The sequence below is a fragment of the Anopheles coluzzii genome, chromosome 2 (genome assembly GCF_943734685.1).
Source record: "Anopheles coluzzii chromosome 2, AcolN3, whole genome shotgun sequence".
Lineage (NCBI taxonomy): Eukaryota > Metazoa > Arthropoda > Insecta > Diptera > Culicidae > Anopheles > Anopheles coluzzii.
The window spans coordinates 5,701,643-5,728,872 of NC_064670.1; the positions used below are offsets into that span (position 1 = coordinate 5,701,643).

The 27,230-nt window shown below is 46.5% G+C and overlaps 5 protein-coding genes and 2 long non-coding RNA genes across 8 annotated transcripts; 4 read left to right on the top strand and 3 right to left on the bottom strand.

The window, feature by feature from the left end:
- Positions 1-332: 332 nt before the first annotated feature.
- LOC125906418 (uncharacterized) lies at positions 333-5,176 on the bottom strand. The gene is made up of 2 exons (XR_007451806.1): positions 4,928-5,176; positions 333-2,685 (listed from the first exon to the last, which is right to left on the bottom strand). It is a non-coding gene; the product is annotated as an uncharacterized LOC125906418 (long non-coding RNA).
- On the top strand, positions 2,683-7,853 carry LOC125906419 (uncharacterized). The gene is made up of 2 exons (XR_007451807.1): positions 2,683-2,927; positions 5,170-7,853. It is a non-coding gene; the product is annotated as an uncharacterized LOC125906419 (long non-coding RNA).
- Positions 7,854-11,660: 3,807 nt separating this feature from the next.
- On the top strand, positions 11,661-14,357 carry LOC120961042 (probable nuclear hormone receptor HR38). The gene is made up of 4 exons (XM_040384616.2): positions 11,661-12,061; positions 12,142-12,228; positions 12,312-13,136; positions 13,232-14,357. The coding sequence occupies exons 1-4, from the start codon at positions 12,031-12,033 to the stop codon at positions 13,540-13,542; spliced, it is 1,254 nt and encodes a 417-aa protein (XP_040240550.2). The 5' UTR covers positions 11,661-12,030; the 3' UTR covers positions 13,543-14,357.
- A 19-nt stretch (positions 14,358-14,376) lies between these two features.
- On the top strand, positions 14,377-15,149 carry LOC120961044 (uncharacterized). The gene is made up of 3 exons (XM_040384618.2): positions 14,377-14,649; positions 14,715-14,852; positions 14,925-15,149. The coding sequence occupies exons 1-3, from the start codon at positions 14,473-14,475 to the stop codon at positions 15,147-15,149; spliced, it is 540 nt and encodes a 179-aa protein (XP_040240552.2). The 5' UTR covers positions 14,377-14,472.
- LOC120961041 (pachytene checkpoint protein 2 homolog) lies at positions 15,123-17,176 on the bottom strand. Its single transcript, XM_040384615.2, has 3 exons — positions 16,665-17,176; positions 15,920-16,596; positions 15,123-15,831 (listed from the first exon to the last, which is right to left on the bottom strand). The coding sequence occupies exons 1-3, from the start codon at positions 16,715-16,717 to the stop codon at positions 15,224-15,226; spliced, it is 1,338 nt and encodes a 445-aa protein (XP_040240549.2). The 5' UTR covers positions 16,718-17,176; the 3' UTR covers positions 15,123-15,223.
- A 733-nt stretch (positions 17,177-17,909) lies between these two features.
- LOC120961040 (phospholipid-transporting ATPase ABCA3) lies at positions 17,910-27,201 on the bottom strand. 2 transcript variants are annotated; one of them, XM_040384612.2, is made up of 7 exons: positions 26,857-27,201; positions 23,554-23,674; positions 21,327-23,454; positions 20,502-21,247; positions 20,064-20,396; positions 18,650-19,983; positions 17,910-18,581 (listed from the first exon to the last, which is right to left on the bottom strand). In XM_040384612.2, exons 1-7 carry the CDS (start codon positions 27,034-27,036, stop codon positions 18,414-18,416), a joined length of 5,010 nt encoding a protein of 1,669 aa, XP_040240546.2. In that variant the 5' UTR covers positions 27,037-27,201; the 3' UTR covers positions 17,910-18,413. The 2 variants fall into 2 exon arrangements, with proteins under 2 accessions (XP_040240546.2, XP_040240548.2); XM_040384614.2 differs by lacking the exon at positions 26,857-27,201 and having other exon boundaries at positions 23,521-23,636.
- LOC120961043 (uncharacterized) lies at positions 23,683-26,026 on the top strand. Its single transcript, XM_040384617.2, has one exon. The coding sequence runs from the start codon at positions 24,868-24,870 to the stop codon at positions 25,696-25,698; it is 831 nt and encodes a 276-aa protein (XP_040240551.2). The 5' UTR covers positions 23,683-24,867; the 3' UTR covers positions 25,699-26,026.
- Positions 27,202-27,230: the final 29 nt, after the last annotated feature.

Genomic DNA, 27,230 nt, shown 5'->3' on the forward strand with positions numbered 1-27,230 from the left:
TCGTTCTTAAATAATGCCAAGACTACGGAATGATTCTTCAAAACGTTGATATTTCCTGAATTTAACGGATGCAATGCGACGAATCTGTGGCACATTTCTCGAACAAATTGTTCCAAGGACATGCGGTCAATCATCAGCAGTTCCAAGGACATGCTATCAATTGGTTACACATATAAATCTGGTTGACATCAGTTTCCTGGAAACGCTGAATTCTTCTATTCCTGTTTTTATAAAAATAGACCATTTAATCATGGTCATGGAGGAAATGAATCATGGAGGAAAGAATGTAACATTTTCGAATTATAATGTAATTAAAGACACATGCTAGAACATTAGTTTAAACAAAACTTTATTCTTTACTCATGGAGTGTTTCACGAACTGTTGGCTCGCTGACGGGTCGGTTGACTAGCTGGATGGCTGGCTGGTTGGCTGGCTGGTTGGCTGGCTGGTTGGCTGGCTGGTTGGATGGCTGGTTGGATGGCTGGTTGGCTGGCTGGTTGGCTGGCTGGTTGGCTGGCTGGTTGGCTGGCTTGTTGGCTGGTTCGATCGATTATGCGTCAGGTTAGCAATCAGGTTGCTGTTGCCGGATACGCAGCACATTAGTGTTGCGTTACTGTTGCTGGGGAGCGCGTGCACACGTGGCAGTAGCTGGGCACGTAACTCCTCCGGCGGGTGAAGACGCGTTTAAGGTATCGCTTTGCGATTCGCCTTTTCTTAGAGTTTAATGCTCTATCGATGGTCCCTATTGTTCTTCTGCAGTAATAACGAGGTAAAATGTGAACGTAAGCATTGTTACGATGGGATTCAGTGTTCCTCTCGGTATACTCCACTTCCAGTAATCGATGTTGCTGAATTGCAGAAGCTTAACGTTGTTCCAGAATCATCCTATTAATGACATTGTTGCCAAAGGTTATTGGTATTTGGCGGTATTGCTGCTTGGGCACTCAATATGGTTCCGATGTAATCGAAGGCGTTTTTGATGAGAAGGTGTATCTCTCCCAATTATAACTGTGCAGTTGGAGAACTCCCATGGATCAAATAGATCCCATGGATTGTTCTATTGTTAGGAACGCATTTGCTCCGTTAGCTGATGTTGTTACCATTGTTCAGTAATATTAGATGTTCAGCTATAGCTCTGAAGCTTGTTCTGTTTCTAACTGGGATGTACTGGGAATGTCTATCACGGCGCCTTGTTCTGCTAGTGTGGAACGTATCAAACTCATCTCGTGTGGTGCTGTGAGGAGTTTACTTTTGGTAACAGATTCGAGTGCCCAAACTGCTGTGTTTTGGATGAATTCTATGAGGTGAATCATGCCGTTGATGTTAAATATGGGCTCTTGATAGCTTCAATGTCAGTAGAATGCGGATGTTTTCTCTTAATTATCTCGTCTTGCGTTAATCAGACGCAAATATTCAGCGACCTGGACTGCCAGTTATCCACTTCCACGGTTGACCGATGAGTTCGATGCTTCAGCTAAGTCAATGTTTTGGTACTATTTGTATAAAGTTCGAGTACAATTGTTTAATCTTCACACGATTTAGTTCATTAAATGTAATTGTTAGTTGTTTCGCATATCCACAGATGGGTTATTAGTGTGTTAATATAATTTTCATGTTCCGAAATGTATTCTACATGATTTGGTTTTGACAAAACAATAATGGTTGCCTATTTAAATACGTAATTTCTATTTCTTGGCCGTAGCTTTTCATTTTAAGTAATGCTAATGTTGGTAGGATTAGCGATAATTGCTTTTTTCCTTTCTTTTTATGATTACTTTAGTTATTGGTTACTTCCGTAATGACAATAAAATGATGATTTTGATCGTTAAATTTGTTTTTGTTGTTCTCGACTGTTATGTCTATTGGTACTGCCCTATTGTTATTGATATTCATACATGTTTTCGCATTGAATCTGGGATCTTATGTTTTTTTTACACCTTTCTTTACGTAGACTGCCTTCTCTGTCTCTATTTCTGATGGGTTTGCCTTATTGTCATTGTATCTTTACATGTCTCTATGGGTGTTTTGTATTTTTTTTAAGATACTTTATTGTAAGCGTTCTTCATCTCTTATGTTGAAATGTGAAAATGGTTTTATTCTGTTGTATTCAATCAGTTGAATAATATTTCGTTAGCGGCGAACCCAATAGCGGAGTGTGCAGTTATCGTTGTATAAGGCTGTTACTATGTTCACTAACTCTGGTGAACTAAAATCTCCGAATGTTTGTTTGTTTGTATTGATCGGTTCTTTAATGGTACTGTGCGTTTGCTCTACTTGGACATTGGATTCGGAAGAGAAACTTTGTAGCTGAAGGCTTCTTCTAAATGTAGTTTCTAAATCACAAATTATTTTTCGTGGTGGGCTAAATACGCTAGTGTATTTTGAGACGGCGTTTCGGATGTCTGTAGGATTTCTTGATGGTATCTGAAGACATTTGAAAAAAGCGCATAATTGTGTTTATCAATTCCATGATTGTGTTGTTCGATTTTCGTTAGCTCTTGTATCCTGAACCTCAACGGAGTAAGACGCCTTTCTGAAGCTCATCCGAAGCCCCTGTGCTAATGTTAGGGAACCGTATAATTTCCCTAAAGTGGTTCCGGTACGCCACGAAGGATCGAAAGCACGGTTCGTGTACGTGTACGTGTGGATTGCTGGAAGGTTGCTGGTAGCTGGTAGCTGGTAACCTTTCAGCAGCGGGAACGGGCTGTGTTTCCGTATCCCTCCGGAACGCTACCAACAATCGACAGTACGGTTTTTTTTTATTGTAAAAATAAATAAAAGTAAAGTTGTTAGCAGCACGGCTCGTCTTCTTGTTAAAGAAGCGAATGAGCTAGACCTCAAAGTCTTTTTATATAAAAATAAAAAAAGAAAGAAAGAAAAGTCTTTTTGTTCGGATAGATGGGAGGCTTGTCCTCGCCCCTTTTAGGTTGCGATTGGTGGCGCGCCGTGGCTTCCAGATTTTTGGCTAACGGTTAGCGCGTTAGTTTAGCATTACATTAATTATCTGATTATTATAGTACGGTACCGAGCACAATTGCGTATCTCGAGTATCACACGTACAGCGGACTCCTATGAAAACAATAGTTTACACTACCGGTTTCGAGGGTTGAAATATATCGGCACAGAGGTTTGCATTAATGTTTTAGAGTTTGCCTCTAAAATTAATTTAACTGTTTTATACGATTCTTACTGAATTTAACACAGAGTTTTTAGATTTAGAATATATTTTTTTTAATTGAATCAAACCGGAAGTTCGTTTTTAATTTTACTTTCGAATCTTGGAGCTCGAATTGGTCAGCAAACTGTTATACCGCTTAGGTCCGTCAAATTGTCAAACTCGCCTCGTGGCCCACTGTCAAGCTGTCAAGCTGTCGTGTTGTAATAAAAAATGAGGCGTCCTTTTGTGAAGGTTAGTTTTAATATATATCTTTCGCGAGGTATTATTGTAATTAAAATTACATTATAAGTGTAATAATTATAGATGATTATTAATTCGTGTTTTAATGTATATTCCATACAGGTAGCTCGCAACAAACGATCGACAGCACGGTTCTTGTACGTGGTCGGATTGCTGGAATGCGCATCTTTGACTCTATTTTGTGTTAGAACAAAGTGTCCATGTTGGCTAAAGAGGCTGTTCTATAAACTTAGAACGATCCATAGAAGGAATACACAACTCACCGCCAGATGAAGACTTTGTCTGAACGACACCGCAACGACATCGAACGATAGCGAGCAGCCTAGAAGAGGAAGAGATTCCACTCGAGCACTAGATGAGAATTCTTCCTAACACCACCGCTGCATCACGTTCGGAGAGCGTTCGGTACGATCAGGCTTAGCTACGAGATAGGAGAGCAAGTGTTTAAGAGCGCCTCCAACATAAATTGCTCACACCCACGGAACGCCATAAAGGATCGACGGCACGACTCGTCGCCGTTTTAGGGTGGAGGAGAGGTTTGTTCACGCGGTTTTCGCTTGCCATTGTCGTGTTGTAATAAAAAATGAGGCGTCCTTTTGTGAAGGTTAGTTTTAATATATATCTTTCGCGAGGTATTATTGTAATTAAAATTACATTATAAGTGTAATAATTATAGATGATTATTAATTCGTGTTTTAATGTATATTCCATACAGGTAGCTCGCAACAAACGATCGACAGCACGGTTCTTGTACGTGGTCGGATTGCTGGAATGCGCATCTTTGACTCTATTTTGTGTTAGAACAAAGTGTCCATGTTGGCTAAAGAGGCTGTTCTATAAACTTAGAACGATCCATAGAAGGAATACACAACTCACCGCCAGATGAAGACTTTGTCTGAACGACACCGCAACGACATCGAACGATAGCGAGCAGCCTAGAAGAGGAAGAGATTCCACTCGAGCACTAGATGAGAATTCTTCCTAACACCACCGCTGCATCACGTTTGGAGAGCGTTCGGTACGATCAGGCTTAGCTACGAGATAGGAGAGCAAGTGTTTAAGAGCGCCTCCAACAACATAAATTGCTCACACCCACGGAACGCCATAAAGGATCGACGGCACGACTCGTCGCCGTTTTAGGGTGGAGGAGAGGCTTGTTCACGCGGTTTTCGCTTGCCATTGTCGTGTTGTAATAAAAAATGAGGCGTCCTTTTGTGAAGGTTAGTTTTAATATATATCTTTCGCGAGGTATTATTGTAATTAAAATTACATTATAAGTGTAATAATTATAGATGATTATTAATTCGTGTTTTAATGTATATTCCATACAGGTAGCTCGCAACAAACGATCGACAGCACGGTTCTTGTACGTGGTCGGATTGCTGGAATGCGCAAACAATATTTGGAGAACAATGAGACAACCCCGCTAACGGAACAAATTGAAGAAATGGAATTCCTACGCGTCCATTTTTTGCTGGATTGCTGGAAGGTTGCTGGTAGCTGGTAACCTTTCAGCAGCGGGAACGGGCTGTGTTTCCGCATCCCTCCGGAACGCTACCAACAATCGACAGTACGGTTTTTTTTTATTGTAAAAATAAATAAAAGTAAAGTTGTTAGCAGCACGGCTCGTCTTCTTGTTAAAGAAGCGAATGAGCTAGACCTCAAAGTCTTTTTATATAAAAATAAAAAAAGAAAGAAAGAAAAGTCTTTTTGTTCGGATAGATGGGAGGCTTGTCCTCGTCCCTTTTAGGTTGCGATTGGTGGCGCCGTGGCTTCCAGATTTTTGGCTAACGGTTAGCGCGTTAGTTTAGCATTACATTAATTATCTGATTATTATAGTACGGTACCGAGCACAATTGCGTATCTCGAGTTTCACACGTACAGCGGCTTCCTATGAAAACAATAGTTTACACTACCGGCTTCGAGGGTTGAAATATATCGGCACAGAGGTTTGCATTAATGTTTTAGAGTTTGCCTCTAAAATTAATTTAACTGTTTTATACGATTCTTACTGAATTTAACACAGAGTTTTTAGATTTAGAATATATTTTTTTAATTGAATCAAACCGGAAGTTCGTTTTTAATTTTACTTTCGAATCTTGGAGCTCGAATTGGTCAGCAAACTGTTATACCGCTTAGGTCCGTCAAATTGTCAAACTCGCCTAGTGGCCCACTGTCAAGCTGTCAAGCTGTCGTGTTGTCATAAAAAATGAGGCGTCCTTTTGTGAAGGTTAGTTTTAATATATATCTTTCGCGAGGTATTATTATAATTAAAATTACATTATAAGTGTAATAATTATAGATGATTATTAATTCGTGTTTTAATGTATATTCCATACAGGTAGCTCGCAACAAACGATCGACAGCACGGTTCTTGTACGTGGTCGGATTGCTGGAATGCGCATCTTTGACTCTATTTTGTGTTAGAACAAAGTGTCCATGTTGGCTAAAGAGGCTGTTCTATAAACTTAGAACGATCCATAGAAGGAATACACAACTCACCGCCAGATGAAGACTTTGTCTGAACGACACCGCAACGACATCGAACGATAGCGAGCAGCCTAGAAGAGGAAGAGATTCCACTCGAGCACTAGATGAGAATTCTTCCTAACACCACCGCTGCATCACGTTCGGAGAGCGTTCGGTACGATCAGGCTTAGCTACGAGAAAGGAGAGCAAGTGTTTAAGAGCGCCTCCAACATAAATTGCTCACACCCACGGAACGCCATAAAGGATCGACGGCACGACTCGTCGCCGTTTTAGGGTGGAGGAGAGGCTTGTTCACGCGGTTTTCGCTTGCCATTGGTGGCTGCCGTGGCTGACGATTTTCCATAAACAACCCGGTACATAGATGGACTAGGGGAAAACTTATTCATGATCGTAAGAAACCAAAAACCAGAGCCGTCCAGTGAACGAACATTCCAATTTTTCACACTATCTGTGAAAGAAGATAAATAATTTATAATTGACGAAGAATTAAATTCCCACGATTTTTCCATTCTGCCTGGTATCTACAGAGCAGAAAAATGGACAAGCAACAGTCGCTGTACAGATGCAACTTTCACCGACCGTGGCATAATGTCAGAAGAAGGACCTAGAGCACGTAAAGATATGTTAAAACAATATTTGGAGAACAATGAGACAACCCCGCTAACGGAACAAATTGAAGAAATGGAATTCCTACGCGATCATTTGGTAGACGACTTAGAAGGGGATGCAAAGATTGACACCATTGGTGGCTATTTCCGCACGACTTATCATAATGGAAATACTTATTAGGGTAGAATGCCAACTCTACTCAAAAGAGCATAGTAATAACGAGTAACTAGGTTAAGTCTGATACCGATAGTCGGTATTCGACCCATTAACTATAAGCAATCGCTTGCTTTCTAACCTAAGATTTAAAAGGACGAAGAGCACACACTCCGAAACTCATCGAAGAGATCCGCAAACATCAATGCCTATACAATGGAGGGAATTATCGAAAGCACTTACGTTGGCGACTATCTGGACAGCTTCAAGACGGAAGAAGAAGCGGCGTGTCAGATATCGCTTGATGTAAGGGATATTTTTAGGAACGGCGGATTTGAGGGGAGGAACTGGACCTCTCCAATTCTTAAAGAGTTGAGAAAGCTCCGCTCCAAATCCGCGGAAATACTTGACCGATCCAACACAGTTCAAGCCCGGTTGCAGCTTGCTCAAGAGCACTACGACTGGGCAGGTGAAAACCTGAACAAGTGGCGAAATGTACTGTGGTTGGATGAGTCCAAAGTGAATTTGTTAGGTTCGGATGGGAAACGCTGGGTGCGTCGTCCATTGTATACCGCCTTCCGGCCACAGTACACTGTAAAAACCGTGAAGCACGGCGGAGGCAACATCATGGTGTTGGGATGTTTCTCTTGGTACGGTGTCGGTCCTATCTTTTGGATAAAATATATCATGGACCAACACAGATACTAAGACATCATCCAAACTGTCATGCTGCCTCATGCAGAGTGGGAGATACCACTGAAATGGCAATTCATGCATGACAATGATCCGAAACATACCACAAAAGCGGTTAAAAAATGGTTTGTTGATCACAAAATTGACGTCATGAATTGGCCTGCACAATCGCCTCGAGGGACGCCGTCGAGCCTATTGTGAAAGCCGACGGAACAGTAGACGCCGTGAACCCCGTAAAAGATAAGAAAGCGCGAGGTAGAATAATATTACTGTTAGAACTGCATAATTATTACCATGTAAAGGATACACGAGCAGCTCAAGAAGCGTGGAAGAAGCGTTTGAAGAAACGGGCTTAGCGCGAGATCTGCTTTATAAGCTAATAAGAACCGACTCTGAGAGCTGTGGATCCACTGAACAGTATGCGAACAAAATGATTTCTATCTGCCGCCAATTAAACGCGATCGGTTTCACGATCGCAGAACGTTTGGTTTGGTCTCCTTACTGCGAAAAAATTGTATATAGTGACATCTTGGGAATTAAATAAAAAATGGTCTATCCACGATTTAGCCAAAAGCTTAATTCAAAGTACCAGCTTCGAAAGTACAGTGCAGTGCGCGTATGCGCCTCCAAGCTGGAGTTTCGATGAATTTCAACATCTTCTGGACACGATAGTTTTGATCGTCAATAGAGACGGGCTGTGCGTCGACGACAGTCAAGTTGGACTTGTGAGTGCCGCATGGAAATGCTTACTAAGGCAGAATGCCAACTCTACTCCGAAGAACATAATGCTATCGAGTAGGTAGGTTAAGTCTGCAACCGATAGTCGGTAATTGACCCATTAATTATAAGCAATCGCTTGCTTCCTAACCTAAGATTTAAGATTTAAGAAGACGAACAGCACACACTCCGGGGTGGTTCACAAAAACAGTGCATTGTCAAACACAGAAAAGGGTTTTTTACCTCAAAAGTTTTTTAACCGTTGACGTTAAGGTGTTCAGGTGAACCGTTGACCACAGTGCAAGCTTGGTCGGCATTAGTGGAAAGATAAGTATCTTATCAAGAAGAAGCACGTGAACGAGCTTATCTTGTTTTCCAAGATGAAAAATCCCAACTGGGTGAGAATTCGCCCATTGATTAATTGTGGTGAAACGCATGCGAAAATGCTAGGGCAATTGGATGAAAGGCCTTATGGTTGGAGCATTTTGCTCACACAGTAAATTGTGCTCAAATTAGAGGGCAATACGCAGAGGGAATGGGAGTATGTAGTCGATAACCCTGAGTCTGGTTATGACGAGTCGTTTGTTTAAAAGAGAGGTATTGCGGTATTGCACTTTATGATCCTCTTGGGCTGCTCGCGATGTTCGTGATTCACGGCAGGATCTATGGCGAACTGGCACGCAGTCGGATGAGGAGATTAATGACACGCAGTTGAGAGATTGGCGTAGCTAGATTGATCAGCTTTCGGCTATAGAAGACCTGCGCATTGGCGAATGTCGATGCAAGACGGCACGCGAATGCATGCGTCTTATATTCGAGGATATTCGACGATGCGGGAGAACCTTAGTGTACACTCATCGGTCGGAAAGCTAAGGAGGTGCCACTGAAGCCACTTACATTTCCTAAATGAAGGCCAAACTTCGATTTTGATGCTATCTGGTTTCCAGGGGCAAAGTATTTACCTCATGGGTAGGATGATTGGCCATCACAGCGGTACAAGAGCAGAGACACGTCAGAAGAGATACGGCAGGTAAATCTTCACGCGAAAGACTGTAACATCTGGCTACTACCTATCCGGTATGAACGTGTTTGCCGATTGGAAAGGCTACAAAGGACGATTGGTTGGATTGTCCGGTACGCAGGTAACATTCTGTAGAAGCAGACACAACTCGAGAACTATCCGAAAGAAGTTCGCATTCTTGCCATGGACGATGGCGATGGAAAACTAGGAAGAAGAACAGTATTATATGCGAAGCCACATTTACCATCTATTGCCGGTTGTAGACGGTGAAGGCGTGTTGCGATTATGATGGAGGATAGGTTCAGCGGCTGAACTAAAACTTTCGCCTTATTGCTGTTTTCGCACTACACCAACTATTTCAACACACCTAGAACTACCGGCCCCAAAATGATCGACGGGCGAACTAGAACGAGACAAACAGTGGTAGCACGCTTTAACCGTCTTCTGATTATCCGGTGGCCTACTACGCATAATCTTTTCTACTACAGCTTTCGTCTGCATCTACATCTACATTTTGCGTCTATCTCACCTATAAGCAATCGGTTGCTTTCTAACACAAGGTTTAAGATTTGTTAATAAAGCACAATGTCGTGAATGTTACAAACGGGTCGCGGACCATTTGCAGCATCCATAGCATCGAGAAATGCTACCATCCAGACGCTGTCTGTTTCTTTTTTTGTACCCTTCTTGATTTTTGCTTTTTCTTCGTGCTGCTCTTCGCTCGTGGATCAGCAGTTTATGACTTTAGCCTTGGGCAGCAGCAACCGGCTTGGCTTCATTATTCTTTTTTTTTTGTTCTTCATTTATACCTGCGTGCCAGAAATCCTCCTTTCCCTATACTCTTCCACTTTTAGCATCCCTCTCGTAGTTTGACCCAACATGCCCGATCCCAACCAATGCCATCCTGCCTTTGCTCTTTTTTTTCAAGCCTCTTCCTTACTTTTTCCATGTCCCACGTCTATCTGTTTCGTCGTTTTCGCACACGGTCCTTATCCTCGTCAAAGATGGCTGAGGTGGTGAGGGGGTGTTTTACGATCCTTTATAAGGAAGGTTTTGAGCAGATTACACGGCGTCGAAGCGACCAAAAAATGCACATTTAGTTATGCCACACGGATACGAATGCTAGCGATCAAAGTATCGTATGATCGTGCAGCACAAACAGGATATTCATACTTCACCTTTACAAGTTGGCGCGAACGATAGCGTGTGGCTTAGAAGCGAAAGACGCTACTCGAGGGCCGGACGAAGACTTCCTCCCAACCTCACCTCAGCATCGCCGGAAGGCAACGGATGACGAGCTTCGCGGGTCATCCAGCAGCAGGCAATTCATCGTGGCCGTCGATACGTACTCCATCCGGCTGCGTCCGATCGCGTCTAGACTGCAAAGGTGTGCGTTTTCGTGTATCCGTGAGCAAGCCTCGGGAAAGATAAGCGGTTTGGTGTCGGATTGGTGACCGTCATCATCGTGGAGGTACAGTAGCCATCTACCAGACCAGGTACAATGCTATGAGCAGATGCCACCATTATCACCATCACACACACATGTACACAAACTTATTTCCATTATTTTTTGAGCGGCAGGAGGGCACTATTATTTGTTAAAAGGACGCGAAGTCAACTGCGTTGTTAACACGCGTTGTTTCAGAATGCTATTGGCGGAATCTGAAATCGTACATGAGGCTGGTTCGCTTTCGCTCCCCAGACGTCAAACCAGCAGTCAATCAACGACTGCCAGTCGAGGGGTAGGCCACTGTCTTATTTCAACTATTTTGAAAATGAGGCGGTGCTCGGACACCAAACAAATAAGACCTGCAAAACCAAAGTAGAACGTCGATTATCCGGGGACGGATTAACCGGCGGGCGGCTCAACCGTGCGCATAAAATTGACAGCTGACAATTTTTTTTTTCAAGTTGGTAAGCAGGAAATATTTTTATACGTCTCAAACCTCTATATTTTATGTTATGTGTAAATTTCATAAATCTTAAAACACGTGTTTTCTATCCGAATCTTCAATGTAGATTAGCTTTTCTATATTTTATTTTTTTGACAGTTCATATGACATTTTACGTCTAGGTTGTTAGAACGAGACGGCAATATTTTAATACGGTACTTAAACTAAAGGTACGATCTCTGCCAAGGTGGGCATATTATACAGATGGGATTTTATATATTCTACGTATAATTGATTGTTTGATTTGATTAAATGTTAATTAAAACTGTTTGACAGTCAAGGTATGCACAGCATAGATGGATTTCGAACATCACAGACAGAAACAAAGTGACATTTTCAACACGATGTTTGTTTAGTTTGTTCGACAGTGTCTGATAGTGTACCCCCTTGTATAGTCCGAGCTCACTAGTTGAACTTCGAATCCCTGCCAACTATTGAACTTGTGCATTTTAGTCGGCAGGGTTTTCCATACAAAAAAATCTGAATTTTTTGAATGAATCTTGTTCGATTGATGCCAGAGCGTCGCCTCATTGGCTGGAAATAGAAAATGGATCTACATTTGTGACAGTCCTACCCCCGTGGTTTTTGACAGCCAAAGCAGCTTTTTGACAGCGCCATTTGGTGAATGGAAGAAGTTTGTTGATCAATTTGCAACACCCATTCCTGCGTGTTTTGCTGCCGTGAAGAAGCCCGAAATTTTCCAATGTGCTAGCGCCGTCGCCTAAAACGCTTTGCTTGCACAACGTTCTCTACACAACCCCAGCAGCCGAAAAGTGCGACCACGGGCAGACAGCAAGCGGAAGTGTGCAGGGTGCCCCATTTCGCGCCCAGTCTATATGGTTGGTGCTGCGGCAGCACGGCACGGACGCAGCGGCGGGCGGATGCATTCTGTCTCGCACTGAAACCAAAACAACCCTAGCAACAGCAACTTCGCTAAACCCACACGGTGCAACTGCATTTGGGCGTAACACAAAGTATGGACAATTGCCACAACTATGCCACCACATGTAAGCCGTGCTCTTGCGCTTTCGCATTTCGCTGTGATGTTTTGTATTTACGAGTTTCCCCGCTTTTTCCTTCTCCACAGCGAAAAAGAAACGAATCCCCATCTCGGACGATATACACATCATAATCAAAAAGTTCCGAGACAAGGACAAGCACGATGAGAAGCCTTGTGAGTGTGTGTTTCCAATGGCCGAGTTTGCGTGGCCTAACGTTTGCTAATTTGGCCCGTTGTCTATTTTGTTTCCCTTGTAGCTACGTCAGGTGACCATGACTATGACGACGAGCACAGCATGGACTCGGAGGAGCTGCGACGCGTCCGGCACCAGGAACCGTCCTCCTCCTCCACGCTGGTCGGCATCGCGTCGAACAGCAATAGTAATAGTACAACCTGCCCCAGCGGCAACTCGCTACAAACGGTCGGGGTGGCCAGCAACCACACGGTGCAGCTGCAGCCCCAGCAACACATCATATCGCTAGGCCAGACGCACACCGGTCTGGTGGCGAGTAGCAGCAGCAGCAGCAATGCCAACCTAGCATGCCAAAGCAGCAGCAGCAGCCAGTCGGAGGACATCAAACTCATCCTTCGGAAGCTGTCCAACATCGAGGAGCTGCTGAAGGTAGTTGCCGAACAGAGTCTAAGTCGTCTGACGACGATAAAGCAAGAGACTGGCGCCACACTGACGACTGCATCCGGTGGACAGCTGACGGCGGTCGAGGCGAATCAAGTAATTCAGCAACACCATCATCAGCAACAACAGCCACAGCAGCAGCAGCACCATCAGCAGCAGCACCAGCAGCAAACGGTACCCCAGGGTGTGGAGCTTGAATCGTGCTTCAAGTTCCCGATCCGTACGCTCAAAGAGCTGATCGAGCTGAACAAGAGCATCTGCGGCGACGAGTCGCTGTACAACAAGCTGTTCGAGCATCTCACCAAAATAAGACTGGACTGTGACCAAAACATCGTCATCAACGCGCTAACGTCGATCGTCAGCGACGAGGTGCTGGATGCGGTTACGTGGGACACCGGCAAAAAGTTTAAGCTTTCCTCGGTCGTGCTGTTTAGCGATTCGCTGTACGGTGAGCATAACATTACATTACGGGAGAGGAAATTGCGCGTCGAGCGCAGGGCATTTGTTTTATTATTATTATTTTCCATTTCCCTTCGCTTGTAGTCGCTTGGTTTAAGGACAAGATGAAGTACGACGAGTACGTGACCGAGATGAAGGATGCCATCGAACGGTCGCACAAGCGGCACGCGAAGGTTAAAACGAAACGAAACCAACAGACCAACAGCAGCCACCAGGCATTGCAGCAGCAGCAACAGCAGCAGACACAGTCACTGCAACCGATCCTGCACTCGCCTTTGGGGACGAGCAACAGTGCCAGCACGACTGCCGTCGTCGGCGCTGCACCGCCCGGTACCGTCAGCTCGATCAGCTGCGACAATAGTGCATTAATTCTCAAGGTAGATTCTCTCGAATAGTAGTGAACCACGTGTGCGTACGGTGCAGCATGCCAGGGCAGGGAGTTTAAACGGAACCAGAATTTGTTTGGACACATCCCCCTATCCCATTCATTACCCACCATCCCCTTGCGGTGATTGCGACACTCTGCACCTGTGTGTGTGTGTTTTTTTTTAAATAATGTTTGATTGTGTTTCACAAAACTATAATCAGACAGCCTACGGCAAATAGCAAAGCGTTGATTATTAATTCTATTTTCTCTAACATTCATTATTGCACACATCTGCAACGAAATGATGCTGCCAGTGTGTGTGTACGAGAGAGAAAGAGAGAATATGAATTTAGTTGCAATGTAGTGGATCACGGATCTAAGGGCAAAGGAAAGCAAAGTAAGCTTAGAAGCGATCAGTGTCGACAAAAGGAGTGTGCCACCAAGGTTGCCACGCGAAATGGCATCCGGATCGAAGAAATGAAACTCGGTTTCCCTTTCATTAAATATCTGCAGGGCGCGCTGCAATAGTCATAGATTTGTTTTGTTTTGTTTTAGATACGTACTGTTTGAATGTTTTTTTTTCCTTTTTCATGACCCCCATCATAGACCCCCTCCATTTACAAGGTGTAATAGAAACACACAAAAAACACGGGGAAAGGGACACACAACAGGGATACACATTTGGAATGAGCTAAGAACTAAAGCACTACGGCGGCCCTCTCTCGCCATGCAACGGGCGGGAGAGGGAGCGGTACGTACACAAACTAAGTTTAACGTTTAGACATATGAAACGCTGTAAAACAAAATCTTACGAATAAAACAAAGCAAGAAAGCACCACCCTCCCTGTTATGTTTGGCGGGAGCGGGCCTCGCAGCAGCGTTAATCAAAGTAACCGTTGGAATGGTGAGCCACCTCTAAAGTGGAAACAGGTGAGAGAGACACACTTACTGCGAAAAAATGAAGCTCAGCTTCGAGGCACGGTTTTGTAGGCGACCTGCCGAATACTGGACGTATCCGTTAAACTTCGTCCCACTGTCGTCCGGCACTCGATTGTCGGCGTTCTGTTCGCGCTGGTTACCGTCCGAACCGGCAGATGTGAGGATTTGTCTACATTCCTGTTGCATACTGCTTTTGGTAAGCTTGCTACACCTTGCAGTTGCATTTCCAACCCCCATTTTCAATGTTGTTTGTTTAAACAGATCAACAGCATATCTACGTTTGTCTGTCTGCTGGCACGACGAGCCGTTCAGGAACAGCAATGGTTGCACTATACGCTCATCATTTGGCAGATCCACTGCCTGCTGGCGCAGTTATACCTTTGGCATGCAATATCGAAGGTAAGTAAGATCCGCTGTATCTTGTGTAACAATATTTTTTTAATAATATTTTTTCTTTTTTTTTCTTCGCAGTACCATCATGTAGCAGAGCTGGTATATCTAATCCCACTTTGCCTTGCCCTGCTTTCGCTGGACGCTTGCTATTCGATAGCATTTCATGGTGGTTTGAGCGCAGTTTTCAACAGCCTTTACCGGACAGCGTTTGTCGTTCATCATGCTGCCGTATGGTTGATGCCGCTGCTCGGCTTAACGTGTGCGGTCCACAGGGAGTATGCTGATTGTATTTTTATTTCCTAACAAAATCTGCTTTACAACAACAACACATGCTTTCATTATACAGCAATGGAGGGCCCTTTCCATTCGTATGTTTTTTACCACTTGGACATGCATGATCCGTTTGACTCTTTCTCGGAAACGTCCGTAACCTCTTCGGCGGCGGAACGATCCTTGGCCAGTAGCAAGCGCTTATCGTTGCGCACCTTACGGATGGCTTGCCGCATAGCGGTTAGAAAGTTTAGCACGCTTTCCGTTTCCTTCTTCACGTACAGGGCGTGCGCGAGGAACGGAATTTTGCGCAACGTGCGTCCGCTCAGTCCTGCCGACAGCTTCACGACCTGCAGCAAAATGTCCAGCATGGTGCTGCTCGGTCTAGCCGGATCGGTCGCCTGCTCGTAGCTCGGAATACCATCCGTCGTGTTCGCCGCCGTTTGCGACAGTCGCCGATTTGAAGTGTTCGCTTCCTTCTCCACAATACCGATGGACTGGAGGTTGAACAGTGCCGAGCGATAAATGTCATAAATAGCCGGCTCCGTCGGATGGCCAATGTACTGCACGAAGTCGGCTCGATCCAGGAATGCTGCATCGATGCTGTCCGTCAGGTTGGATGTGGCAAGGATAAAGACGTTCGGGAAGCGTCGTAGCCGATCCAGCTGCGTTAGCACGGCGTTCACCACCCGTATACTGTCGCTCGGTTCGTTCGCTAAAATGTGAGGAAAATCAGAATGGTACAGTGGGAACAGGAATAGCAACCTGTCAATTGCTGCCGCTTTCCACCGTCGCTTACTTACAGGAGATCCGATCCCTGGCGTACGCGATCGATTCAATCTCGTCCACCAGCACGCAAACCAAGGATCGTTCGTCCTCCAGCAGGGCAACGATTTCGCTGAACACCTTCTGCACCAACTTGCCGCTCTCGGAAAACCAGCGCGAAAACAAACTGTGACTGTTGATCTCCACCAGATGGGCATGTCGGTACTGCTCGTTCAGCCGTATCGACAGCTTCTGGGCGATGGCTTTGCACAGGCTCGTCTTGCCCGTCCCCGGTGGTCCGTGAAACAGTGCCAGCCGGTTGCATGTGATCAGATTCTTGTCCACGCCCTTGCGTGCGAAAAGCATCGACGTTTCGGCAAACGCCAGCACGCTGTCCTTTATCCCCTCCTCGTAGATCAAACTCTCCCACAGGCCGTGCAGTTCGCGTGCCGGCAGCAGCATGTGGTGTGATATTTCCATCTCCTCGGCACAATGGGTAATGGTTTCCGTCACACCGTCCTGGTCCTGCAGCACGTAGAAGTTAAACTGGAGCGCCGATCGCGACGTGTACTGGTCGACGTCGGTGCACACCTCCACCTGCAACACGGACAGCACCGGGATGGTGAAGGTGGTGCCCATGCGAATCGTTTCCCGCTCCTCTATGATGTCGTGCACGTGCTGGTACACTTCACAGCTTTGCTGCGACTTGTTAAACCTGAGCCAGTGTGATAAGAGCAGCTTTACCTTCCATTTGCATTAGGTTGCGGATTTTGCATCACTTACCCGCGGGTGCAAGCCACCTCTATCCTGATCGTCGGCGCAGATATGTCGTTCATATTGACGCGAGTTATGTATAGTAATGGTCTTGATGCGACTACCAACCACTTTTGATGCCTAACAAATCAACAACCGCACTGTATTTCCAATGCAGTCGAACCGCTTTGCAGACAGAGCGTACCTGCCTGATCACAAACCAACTGCGATGCTTGCCCGTTTAGCCGTTTCATGACAACGGCCATATTGAAATATCGTGACACATGTCATGCATTGTCGCATTCTTCCCCTCATGCCACAGGGTGGCGAAAACACTACAAAAAAAGAAAAAAATCATTTTTAAACACCTATAAAACGTAATTTTTACTCTTTTACAATAAAAGAAGAGGTATTCCGGGTATTCCTACAGGTCGAGCTGCCACACCACAGAGCGAAAAAACAACTTTAACGAAAAAATGGAAAGCTGTAATATAACGCATTGTAACGCTTCCTTTTTCGGTTGAACGATTTCCCGGTCCACCCAATGGCGAGCGAAATCCTAACGAAATTGCTGCTAATATGCTTCTGTACTGCAAAACATCAATTTAACACAAATTAAACTTAAGTTTTCCTATAATTTTCATCACATTTGAAAGAATACAACTCACAATAACAAGCGTTACTTTTCGGTTGTCATTTTTTCGGTGTGTCTGGCAGCGGCCTAACGAAATTGCTGTTAGTATAGTGGCGAACGGGGCAAAATGGACACCCTTTATGTAGGCATTATTTTACACCAAGGATACATTTCCAAGGCTCAAAATGTATTCATTTTATTGAGAGTGTTCAAGAATTATACAAAATAAGATTGTGTAAATTTCATCACTTCGAAAATAAGCTTAGAGCAATGCTCCAGGGATACGTGGATGTTTTACATGGTATATTTTTAAAGATATTATATTTTTATACAATTTGTACAAAGCAAGGCGAACGGCGGCATTGAATGCGAACAAGACAACAGATGTCTATTGGTATGATCACCATCAACAGATGAAAAAGATATGGAGAATTTGACAGGGTCGAGACGATGTTTCTCTTGTTTGTTCGAGACTTCTGGCGGTGCTTCCCCATATAAATCATATAATGAATGAATAAATAAATAAATAAATATACGTCCGTTTGTGTCGGATGTCTTGTTCGATTGCTGCCAGTAAAAACGGTGCTAAAGCAGTATGTAACACTTGCAAAATATTAAAAAATACTGTTAACTCAATGAGATTCACAGAGCAGTTCAGACGATTGTCTATTTCAGGGAATGTGTTTGAAGACATATATTTGAAAATGAATTATGTTCGTTTTATTTTCCATTGCTCGCATTTTATCGTAAACCTGCAATGAAGGAATGCCTCGCAAAGGGATGATGAAATTGATGATCTTTGGTTTTGTAATACTTTTGGATTTCCGTTCTTCCCAGAGTGTATAAGGATCCAGCGAATCCATACAAAATGGATGAATGGTTCTTAAAATTACTGGTCCACGATTTACAGTGCACCGATCATGCGAATTTTTGCAAACGTATTTAACCGTATCATTTGGGCATCATTAAAGTCCATGCCAACTTGACTCTGAGAACCATCACCACCTGGTCCTCCAGACACTTTGGTTCGAAGCGGAAATGGCAGGGCACGTACCGCGACGATGCTTGCTAAGCGCAAATCATCCTCGCGGCACGTGCCCTGCCTTAACCAAAGCGTATCACATTGGAACCAACTAAAACCATCGTTATGTTTGTCTACTTTTGGGACGAAAATTAAGAAAAATGTCCTCCAACGATGTTTCAGTAATCGAGTAGTACAAGATGTAATCCCCAAATTCCTCTTTCAGCACAAAGGCTTGCTCAAACAGCTCGGATAGTGCGAGAGAACGACTTACGATGAATTTCAACAATCCCTATGAAAAGCGAGAAAACATGACGTTAGCTATCGTTCGTCGAGGCTTATTTAGCTCTTGGCTCTTACCTGATGGACTTCCTGCAGCGATGCATTGAAGCGCTCTGTTACCGTCTGACGAATCTCCTGCTCGGTATTATTGCCACCGTCCGCTAGGGAAACATTCAGCTTAATCCACAGATTGTACCCATGCCCATGCCGTTTCTTCAGCTCTGGTATGGTTCCTACGCAACGGAGCCGCCCGCCAACCATGATCGACAACCGATTGCACAGCTCTTCGCATTCGTCCATGCTGTGCGAGGTGAGCAGGATGGTTTGATGTTTACGCTGTATCGTTTTGATTGTTTTCCACAGGAAGCGGCGCGACTTTGGATCGACACCGGTGGTCGGTTCGTCCAGCAGCACCACCGACGGGCCCCCGAGCAATGCCAGTATCGTGTTGACCTTACGTTTCGTACCACCAGAACAATCACGCAACGCGTGATCCCGGTACTCCACGATGTCCAACTTTACCAGCCAGCTCATGATATGCTTGTCCCGTGCCTCTATCCCTTTAATTTGTGCAAAGTAATCGATCACCTCGTACACGGTCATAAAATCGAGCAGCACATCGAACTGCGGACAGTAGCCGTACTGCCTGCGATACTGAAGCGCGTCCGCGGCCTGCACTTCGCATTGCTGGAGATAAATTTTCCCACCCGTCAAGGGTAGATTGCGCGACAGCATTTGGAAAACGGTCGTCTTGCCGGCCCCATTCATGCCGAGCAGTCCGAAGCACTCGCCCTGCTTCACGGCAAAGCTGACCGATTTCACCGCCTCGTGGTTGGTGTAAGTTTTCTGCAATTCTTGCACCACGATAGCGTACTTCTTACCGGCGTCCGTTACCGAACCTCCTCCGTCCACCAAGCTCCTGACCAACTCCGTTTCCTGCGTCACATCGTCCGCGTTCACTGTCGCGAGGTCTGTTTGGTCAAATCCATCCGTGGACGAGCGCTTTCCCGAGCTGGGTGATCGGTCTTTCGCTCTCGACATCGTTCTGCTAACCTGGCGATACACTTTGCGCACACTTTGGCTCGCGGCTTCGCTACTCGTCTTCACCTTTTCGCGCGTGTAAATGTTTTCCACCACCTGGTTCAGGATAAGCATCTGTAGCGTTAAAAGTACCGGTGATATAATGTAAAACAACGTTGGCCGGATGCGCGGGTTGGCAAATGCGTGTCCGTCCGAATGGGCCCTGTTCTGCTCGGCGGATAGGCGCTCGTATAAAATCAATTTTTGATTTTCGTACACCACTCGGAGCGAGTGTTTCAGGCCGAATTCGGGCACGACATGCAACACCGTAATCCAGCCACTGTTATTTTTTATATCATCGTACCCGTTAGAAAGCAAGAAGACTCCTCCAACTGTTTTGAGATCGATGAAAGAGAGGATTAACGGCACCATAGTGCAATTGCAACGAAATGTTGTAAAAATCCTTATTTACCTCCAACAATCATTAAATAGCTCATGATTGTAATTGCCGTGTTGGCGTTATCCACACACTGGCTGATGATATAGATGACCGGCAGGGCGATCACGCCGTACACCACCAACGTCCAGAATATCTCTCGCTCGGACGATTCAGTGAACGCATCGGTACGATCCAACAGGAGTACCAGCGCGAGCACTACCAAACATTCGGCCAAATGTATCGTCAGATCGAATGCGTACGTGCTGGCCCAGTAAAGATATCGGTTAATGTTTTGCAGCTGCCGGAAGCCGCTCAAATGCTCTTGCAACGGCACTTGCAGATACATCAGCACGTAGAAGTAGAACGCTGTGGGAGTGGTGAAGGTTAAACAAAAACATGCTAATTATATTCCCGTTCGTTTCGGTGGTTCGTTTCAGGGGGGATGGTGAAGGCCCCGCATTTGATTATTACCGATCGCGATCAGCTCCGTGAAATAGTAAGGCGTCTTAATGTCGATAAGCTGCTTGCGCGTCGAAGGAATGTTTCGCGTGTGGACCGTCGCGTCTGCTTCGCCTGCGTAGTAGCGCAGCAGCACGGTCGTGGTCACCGTTTCGGCAATGCCGGCACTGTGTAAGAGATTGTTGTTGTACAGTACCGCCACATGGACACCGTCGGCTGTAACGTTACATTCGATTCCAACCACCAGCCGGTCGCGATACGTGGTGTAGTCTTTATCGATAAGTTCCTGAAGCGCATCTGCCAGTGCGTAGTTTTCCAGCAACATCATCCGTACGCCATTCACTAGATGCCGGTCGAGGTCCGCTTGGATGGCTTCCCGATCCCAGAACTCGTCGTCGCGATCACCGCGGTTCACTACTAGCACCCCGAATGCCTGATAGATGGAGTCCGCCGTTAGCGTTACCGCTGGGAGCGCTTTCGCTGCGTCGGTAATTCCGGACGTAAGCGTGAAGCAAAGTACCGTCACTAGCGGAGGCAGCACAGCCAGCCAACCGTACACGTGCGTGTTGCATTTAATGTGGATCCACTTTTTGCGCCATATTGCCATGAACGTATTCCTTGCCTCCGGGAACGTTAGTTTGGAGGGATGGAGTGCTACTTCGATTTCTATTAAATTTTCCGCCGCGGGACTCGTCGGACTGTCCACAAAGTCGACACTCTCGGGATGATGTTGGAGCTCTTTTCGGCGGTTGCTGGAACTGGAGGAATTGTAGATATAGCAACAAATTGTAATTGCAGCATTCAAAGGCGCTTCAAAGCAGCGATCGCTTAACATACTTCAGAAACACTTCCTCCAACGTTGCGTTGGCCATATCGATCGTTTCGATGCCAAGTTCCTGTTGGGTCGCCTCCAGCTCCTTTAGCAGCGGTGCGTACTTGCGAATCTCATCGTACGGCAGCGTGGCAGCAAATATTTCCTGAACCGTTTCGCGCACGGTTGCGTTCGGTATGAGTTGCTGTATGCGTTGCCACGTTTCCCGCTTGTCGAATGTCGCGCCCTTTAGTAGCTTCAGCGTGTAGCCTTTGCCATACTGTTGCTTCAGGAAAAGGGGCGACCCGAACGCTACCAGTTCGCCCTCCTCCATGATCGCCACCCAGTCGCCCAGCACGTCCGCCTCCTCCATAAAGTGGGTCGTCAGCAGGACCGTATGGTTTTGGCGCAGGTTCAGCAGAATGTCCCAAATGTCGCGACGCGATTCGGGATCCAGTCCGGACGTCGGCTCGTCCAGGATGAGCAGCTTCGTGGCACCGACGAGGGCGATCGCTAGGCTAAGCCGTCGCTTCATCCCACCGGACAGCGTGTGGACAAGCGCATCGCTTTTATCAAGCAGATGTACTTTTTCCAGCACGAGCTTGGCCTCCTTTTCCGCTTCCACCCTACCGAGCCCTCTCAAGCAGCCGAAAAACACTAAATGCTCCAAACAACTTAGGTACGAGAAAAACACATCGTGCTGGGGACAAAAGCCAATCTTATGCCGGTACCGGTTAGCATCGTGCTCACCGTCGACAACGATCGTGCCGGACGTGCGTGGTACCATGCCGGTAATAATGTTCATCGTCGTCGTCTTGCCCGCCCCATTGTGCCCGAGCAGCACGGTGATGCTGTTGGAGTAGATGGAAAGGCCGAAATTCTTTACCACCACCTTTGCCCCACTCTTGCGGCTGTGAAACACTTTGGTCAGGTTGGCGATGCGCACGACCTGCTGCGTGTCTGCACCGGGCGCTTTGTTCGGCTCCGGTCCCTGATCCTCGAGCTCTAAATCGACAATGTTCGAGTTTTGTGCGGAATTGTTCAGACTTTCCGCTGTGATTTGGTTTCTACTGCTAGACCCGTGCCCGAGTTTGAGCGACCAACCGCACTGTGCCGGCAGGAAGAACCCCATCGGCTTGGGTGTACCGTACCGGCCGGGGAAAACGTTTGAAACGTAATACCACAGCACGGACCAAACCAACGTACCGATCAGCTGAAAGCAGTATACCCACAACAGGCTAACCGGGGGCACCCCGGGATAGTCGGTCGTTGCTACATCACCGGCCCCGAACAGGTGACCGGACGATTTGAACGAGTGAAATATCGTTCCTCCATAGTACAGCCCGTTGGCGGGAAAAATAATGCACAGCCACATCAACCCCGAGCTAAAGTGGGCCAGTATCAGCGGTCCAAAAACGACCACCGGTACCACGGCCGTCGCAATGGCGGATGTTTCGAGCGTAGTGCTAAGAAAGAAGTTAAAAGTAACTAAATTAGCCACAAAAAACGTACCCAACAGGTACAGATAGACCACCTGTGCCGCGTTCGCATCCCACGTTCCATGGGCAAACGCTATGGCGTAGCACACGTACAGCACCGCACTTAGCTGGACAAAGTTGATCAGAAACAGGGCCACCTCCTTCCAGTAGCTTTGTAAGGTGGCTATTTTTAAAAACTCATTCATTCCATTCGCCCGATCTTCAACGATCACGAGCAGCAGAATGTACGTGCTGGAGGCTACCATCGTCACCATCATAGCTATGGTAGCGTCCAAGATCTTGGTCGGTTCCTGTGGCCCTCTGCTATCGTCCACGGGAACATGCCCGAATGCCAGCGCGAGTCGTGGCGCGTGTTCGTCTTGTTGACTTGCGTGCTTTTGCCGGTACGCCATGTCCACGTATGATTGTTCGACCGCATTCTGCAGCGCTAGAAACCCGCTCTCGACGTACTCGTTATCGCGCTTCTGATAAGCGGACAGCACATCTCGCGAGTAAACCATTTGCGTGCGAAAGTTGTTGTTTTTCGTTCGTATGACGTACTGCATTGGACCACCGCCGTGCTGGGAAAGGTTCTGAAAGCTCACGCCAAAACCAAGGTACGGGTCGCCGAGCAGTGTAAACTCCATCTCGGTATCACTATCGCAAGGCACAACTCCTGTGATAATAGAACAGAAAAGCAGATAAGGTCGGGCTGATAAATGATCGTCGTTCGGGCATTTACAATCAGCTCTAAACATGTATATATGATCCATACGTTCATCCGCAATGAACAGCCGTTGGCGGACGGCTTCCATGAGAGTTTCGGTCTGCTCCGTTCGCGGGGTGTAGTAGATTTTGTTGATCAGCTCACCGGGAAAGTAGTCGGCCAAATCATCCTGCCAAATGAGAAAAACACAACAAATTAAGCCAATGAATCAACTGACAAATCTGACGATTCTCTAACATCTAAATGGAAAAACCTAAATAAATAATTTAAAGAAGCGTGTTAGGTAAATAATTTGGTAAATCGAATTGGAATTCGGCTGTCAAAATCGATTCCAGTGAGCTTTATGACATTCGAATTCTTGTCTCTAGTGTCTCGCAGGGAATCTGAAATGGAATTTGTTTATTTTTTTTCCATTCGAACAACCTAAACGCTTGCTAACACTGCGAACACTTAGCTCTCTGACAGTTAGAATCCTCTCGCTACAGAGTCTACTTAGATAGAGCAATCCGAATTCATTTTTTGAGTCACAACTTTTAAAAGATGGTACTGCCAGCGCGTTGGCAACGGTCTCGTTCAGCCCTCTGATAGAGCCGAAAAGGTGTTGCGAACGTATCCAAGTTTTACAATAATGTCCCCCTCCTCCCTTCACGATTCTAGTCAGCTTTTTTATATGGAGTTTGACAGTTGGCTGAAAACAAAAGTAGCCTGCGATTTTCAGCCTGGATCATTTTTGCCGCTAGAGCAAGAATTAGATTCGATTACCTGCTCGAAAAAATGGCCAAACAAGGTGGTGTTTATGTTTTTTTTTTATTTATCCGAATCCGAAGGCAGCCTTAACTGACTAATGTTCGCCCACACGACCGTTCTGCCGCCCATCCGCTCACCATCTGTTGCTCGTTTTGCCCGGGCGAACATTCGCTATTCGGCGTGGGATGCACGATCGCTCACTCAGGGGCGCACAGTGGAACGCACCAGACCGAACCAATCCGGCAGCAATGCTTCAGCTGCTGAACAGTGATCACATTGTAGTAACACCTCCTTCTCGCTCGCCTCCCCGCCAAAAGAAGTTGTTCCGCGGTTTTCCAGTGAAAGAAGAAAGGTGCCAAAGGAAAAAGCGTGTGCAGAAGTGCATTGTTTAGTGTATGTGTGAGAGAGTGTTACAGCTTTCAAATATTGCGAAAGTTAAACTGCAAGCCGTCGACGGCCAACCCAACTAGTTCATCCACGTTCCGTTCGTTTTTCATGGATCCCACCCCCATACTGGTTCGATCCGCGGTGTAGTTTCGCGCTCATACCCCCCAGCTGGTGAAATCCTCAATCCCACTTCAGTCGCTGCAGTTGTGTGTGGCGTAGTGTGTACCCATGGCTCAGCAAAAGTTCTTCTCCGGCCTGACCGAGGGCATGATCAAGCGGGCCGCGGGCGAGCGGCCAGACCGCCAAAAGACACAATTCTACTGGCCTGACGAGGACGCCCCCGATTCGGCAGCACCCACAGACACGGCCCCCTCACTCAATGGTCGCCCACATCAACCGAGCCGAAGGTCGTCGACGGCGAGTAGCGGTAGTACTGCCGTCGACTCGCCCGCCACACCCCACTATCGTCACCGCCAATCAATTGGGGAGCCGATTGAGCGGGACCGCCATCCGAAGCACGCCGGATCGAACATCCAGTTCTATGACGGTGTTGGATCCTCGTTCGCCGAGCTGGAGCGCACGCGGGCGCACGAGCGTCACCGGATCGAGCAGTTCCTGCGCCAGCAGTCAGAGGAGGAGACGGGCGGGGAGGCTCGGGCCAAGCGTCTCAGCACTTTGCAGTCCAATATCGCGTTTTACGACGACTGCACGCCTGTCGCGCTGTCAGCAGTGAACGGTAGCGGCGGAGATCGGCGAACGCACACAGAAGGCTGGGAGCGAGCGGACAAGCAGGACGTATCGGAGCTCAGTGAGCTCGATGATTTTGATGACCGCAGCAGTTACCGGTCGGGCTCGGTCTGCTCGTCCACCACCAGCGGTTACCGGCGGTCGACGTCCGTGCTGCCCGAGCACAAGCGCAACTCCCAACGGCATCTGCGGTCCAGCATCAACTTCCACAACGGATGTGCGACTGCCGACGACCGGGAGGATACGCGGAAACCGATCACCGTGCGCGAGTCGGCCACGGCCCGCGTGGTTGTTGGGTTGCCGAACCTGTAGCTTCCCACCCCTCCTTCCATTCTAACGTAGCCTCTCTCTCCCCGCAGCCAATTGGTGTGGTGGTGGACAGACCCTTGCCAAGCCCCTTCCCTCGAGCTGCTGGGCGAGATGTTGGTGGCATCCTGGTGAGGTGGGCTCCGACTCCCTGCTCGCCAGAACAGCAAGAGTTGCACACCAGAACCTGCCACCGTGGATTGGTTTGTGGAGCAGACGTTCATGTATGGCGTCATAAACCCCTCCCTCCCTCTCTCTCTTTCTCACTCTTTCTCTCTAAGCTTTGGTGTTAATAAACTGACAAATAAACTTTAAGATTACATTAACAAAACTAGCAACGCGGAATTATTTGTGTTTTGTTTACCATTTCTCTAACAAAGCTCTCTCCAATCGGTTACATTCGAAATTAAGGGTTGCCGCTGTCTCCTCTGATTGTTAACTGGGTCTACCTTTTGCTTGTATCGATGTAACGATCGGCAGGTGATGCGACGTTGCTGATCAGCTGGCGTCTCTTCTCTCTTAAAATACAACATTGACACATTTGTATGCTTGGTTTATCAAATTGGCTCTAAACTCTACGAGCATTTGGCTCTATCAGACCCCTCATAGCTGAGATCGCGCTTGAGGCGTTTGCTTGGACGTTCGTTGAAGTTGTTTGTTTGTTTTATACATAATTCGATTGACTTCAATGAGCACATTTCCGTTTCGTTTAGAATAGATTACAGTGGGGAATTTCCGGTTAAAAACGTGTCATGCTTGCAAAGCGTTTTAATCGCATGAGTGGACAGTTTTCATCAAAGTGTTTCCACAGAGCCCATTTGGTAGAAGTTAGTTGTTAGATTCTGCGCTTAATTCATTCACAAAATGCAAAGCTCATGAAAGTGGCGTCACCCTACATGAACCATCCATCCAGAGCAGAGTACGGCGGTATTAGATGAGTGTAACGTGATCAGGGCGTTGTTCTATATAAAGCAAAGCTCAGCACAAATCGTCACCATTATCAGCTTTGTTTCCATGGGCCAGTATCGATCCCCTCATCTTTGCTTGAATATTCGATTCGCATCAACGTTGGCATCGGAACAGCATGTTTGGTTAAGTGGTGTTTTTATGCGGCCACAACTCTAGAATTAAGCAACGACACACAACAACTGTTTTATGACTCACCTGAAGAATAAGGTCATTTCCCGAGCTTTTGGTTCCAACGGAGGATCTTTTGCCGGTCGGTACAGCTACGATTAACACTGTGCACAAAATTGGCAAAAGACTATTGACACAGTTTCGTACCAAGTGCCGCCGCTTTTCCTTCAGTCCCATGCGAAGGAACAGCATCAGCAGTGGATTCATGGTGGCTATTTATTATCGATGCACATGGGTAAACATTTAAATATAGTTCACATTACCACACACCCGCAGAAAAGTTAGCAAACACATTTCAGATTCTTGATTGACGCAACAAAAAGGCGAGGTGAACGGTATAGCCAAGCGATAGAATAACATGCAAGACAAGCATATTGCTAAGGCAGTGCTCTAAAATCTGT

Coding starts and splice junctions, on each gene's coding strand:
- LOC120961042 (XM_040384616.2), top strand. CDS start 12,031: ATGGACAATTGCCACAACTATGCCACCACAT. Junction 12,062..12,141: donor CCACAACTATGCCACCACAT/GTAAGCCGTGCT, acceptor CCTTCTCCACAG/CGAAAAAGAAACGAATCCCC. Junction 12,229..12,311: donor CAAGCACGATGAGAAGCCTT/GTGAGTGTGTGT, acceptor TTTCCCTTGTAG/CTACGTCAGGTGACCATGAC.
- LOC120961044 (XM_040384618.2), top strand. CDS start 14,473: ATGAAGCTCAGCTTCGAGGCACGGTTTTGTAGGCGACCTGCCGAATAC. Junction 14,650..14,714: donor CCTGTTGCATACTGCTTTTG/GTAAGCTTGCTA, acceptor TTGTTTAAACAG/ATCAACAGCATATCTACGTT. Junction 14,853..14,924: donor TTTGGCATGCAATATCGAAG/GTAAGTAAGATC, acceptor TTTTCTTCGCAG/TACCATCATGTAGCAGAGCT.
- LOC120961041 (XM_040384615.2), bottom strand. CDS start 16,717: ATGAACGACATATCTGCGCCGACGATCAGGATAGAGGTGGCTTGCACC. Junction 16,597..16,664: donor GAGGTGGCTTGCACCCGCGG/GTAAGTGATGCA, acceptor ACACTGGCTCAG/GTTTAACAAGTCGCAGCAAA. Junction 15,832..15,919: donor CGCCAGGGATCGGATCTCCT/GTAAGTAAGCGA, acceptor CTCACATTTTAG/CGAACGAACCGAGCGACAGT.
- LOC120961043 (XM_040384617.2), top strand. CDS start 24,868: ATGGCTCAGCAAAAGTTCTTCTCCGGCCTGACCGAGGGCATGATCAAG.
- LOC120961040 (XM_040384612.2), bottom strand. CDS start 27,036: ATGAATCCACTGCTGATGCTGTTCCTTCGCATGGGACTGAAGGAAAAG. Junction 23,455..23,553: donor GCTGTTCATTGCGGATGAAC/GTATGGATCATA, acceptor CTATTATCACAG/GAGTTGTGCCTTGCGATAGT. Junction 20,397..20,501: donor CACGGAGCTGATCGCGATCG/GTAATAATCAAA, acceptor CCACTCCCACAG/CGTTCTACTTCTACGTGCTG.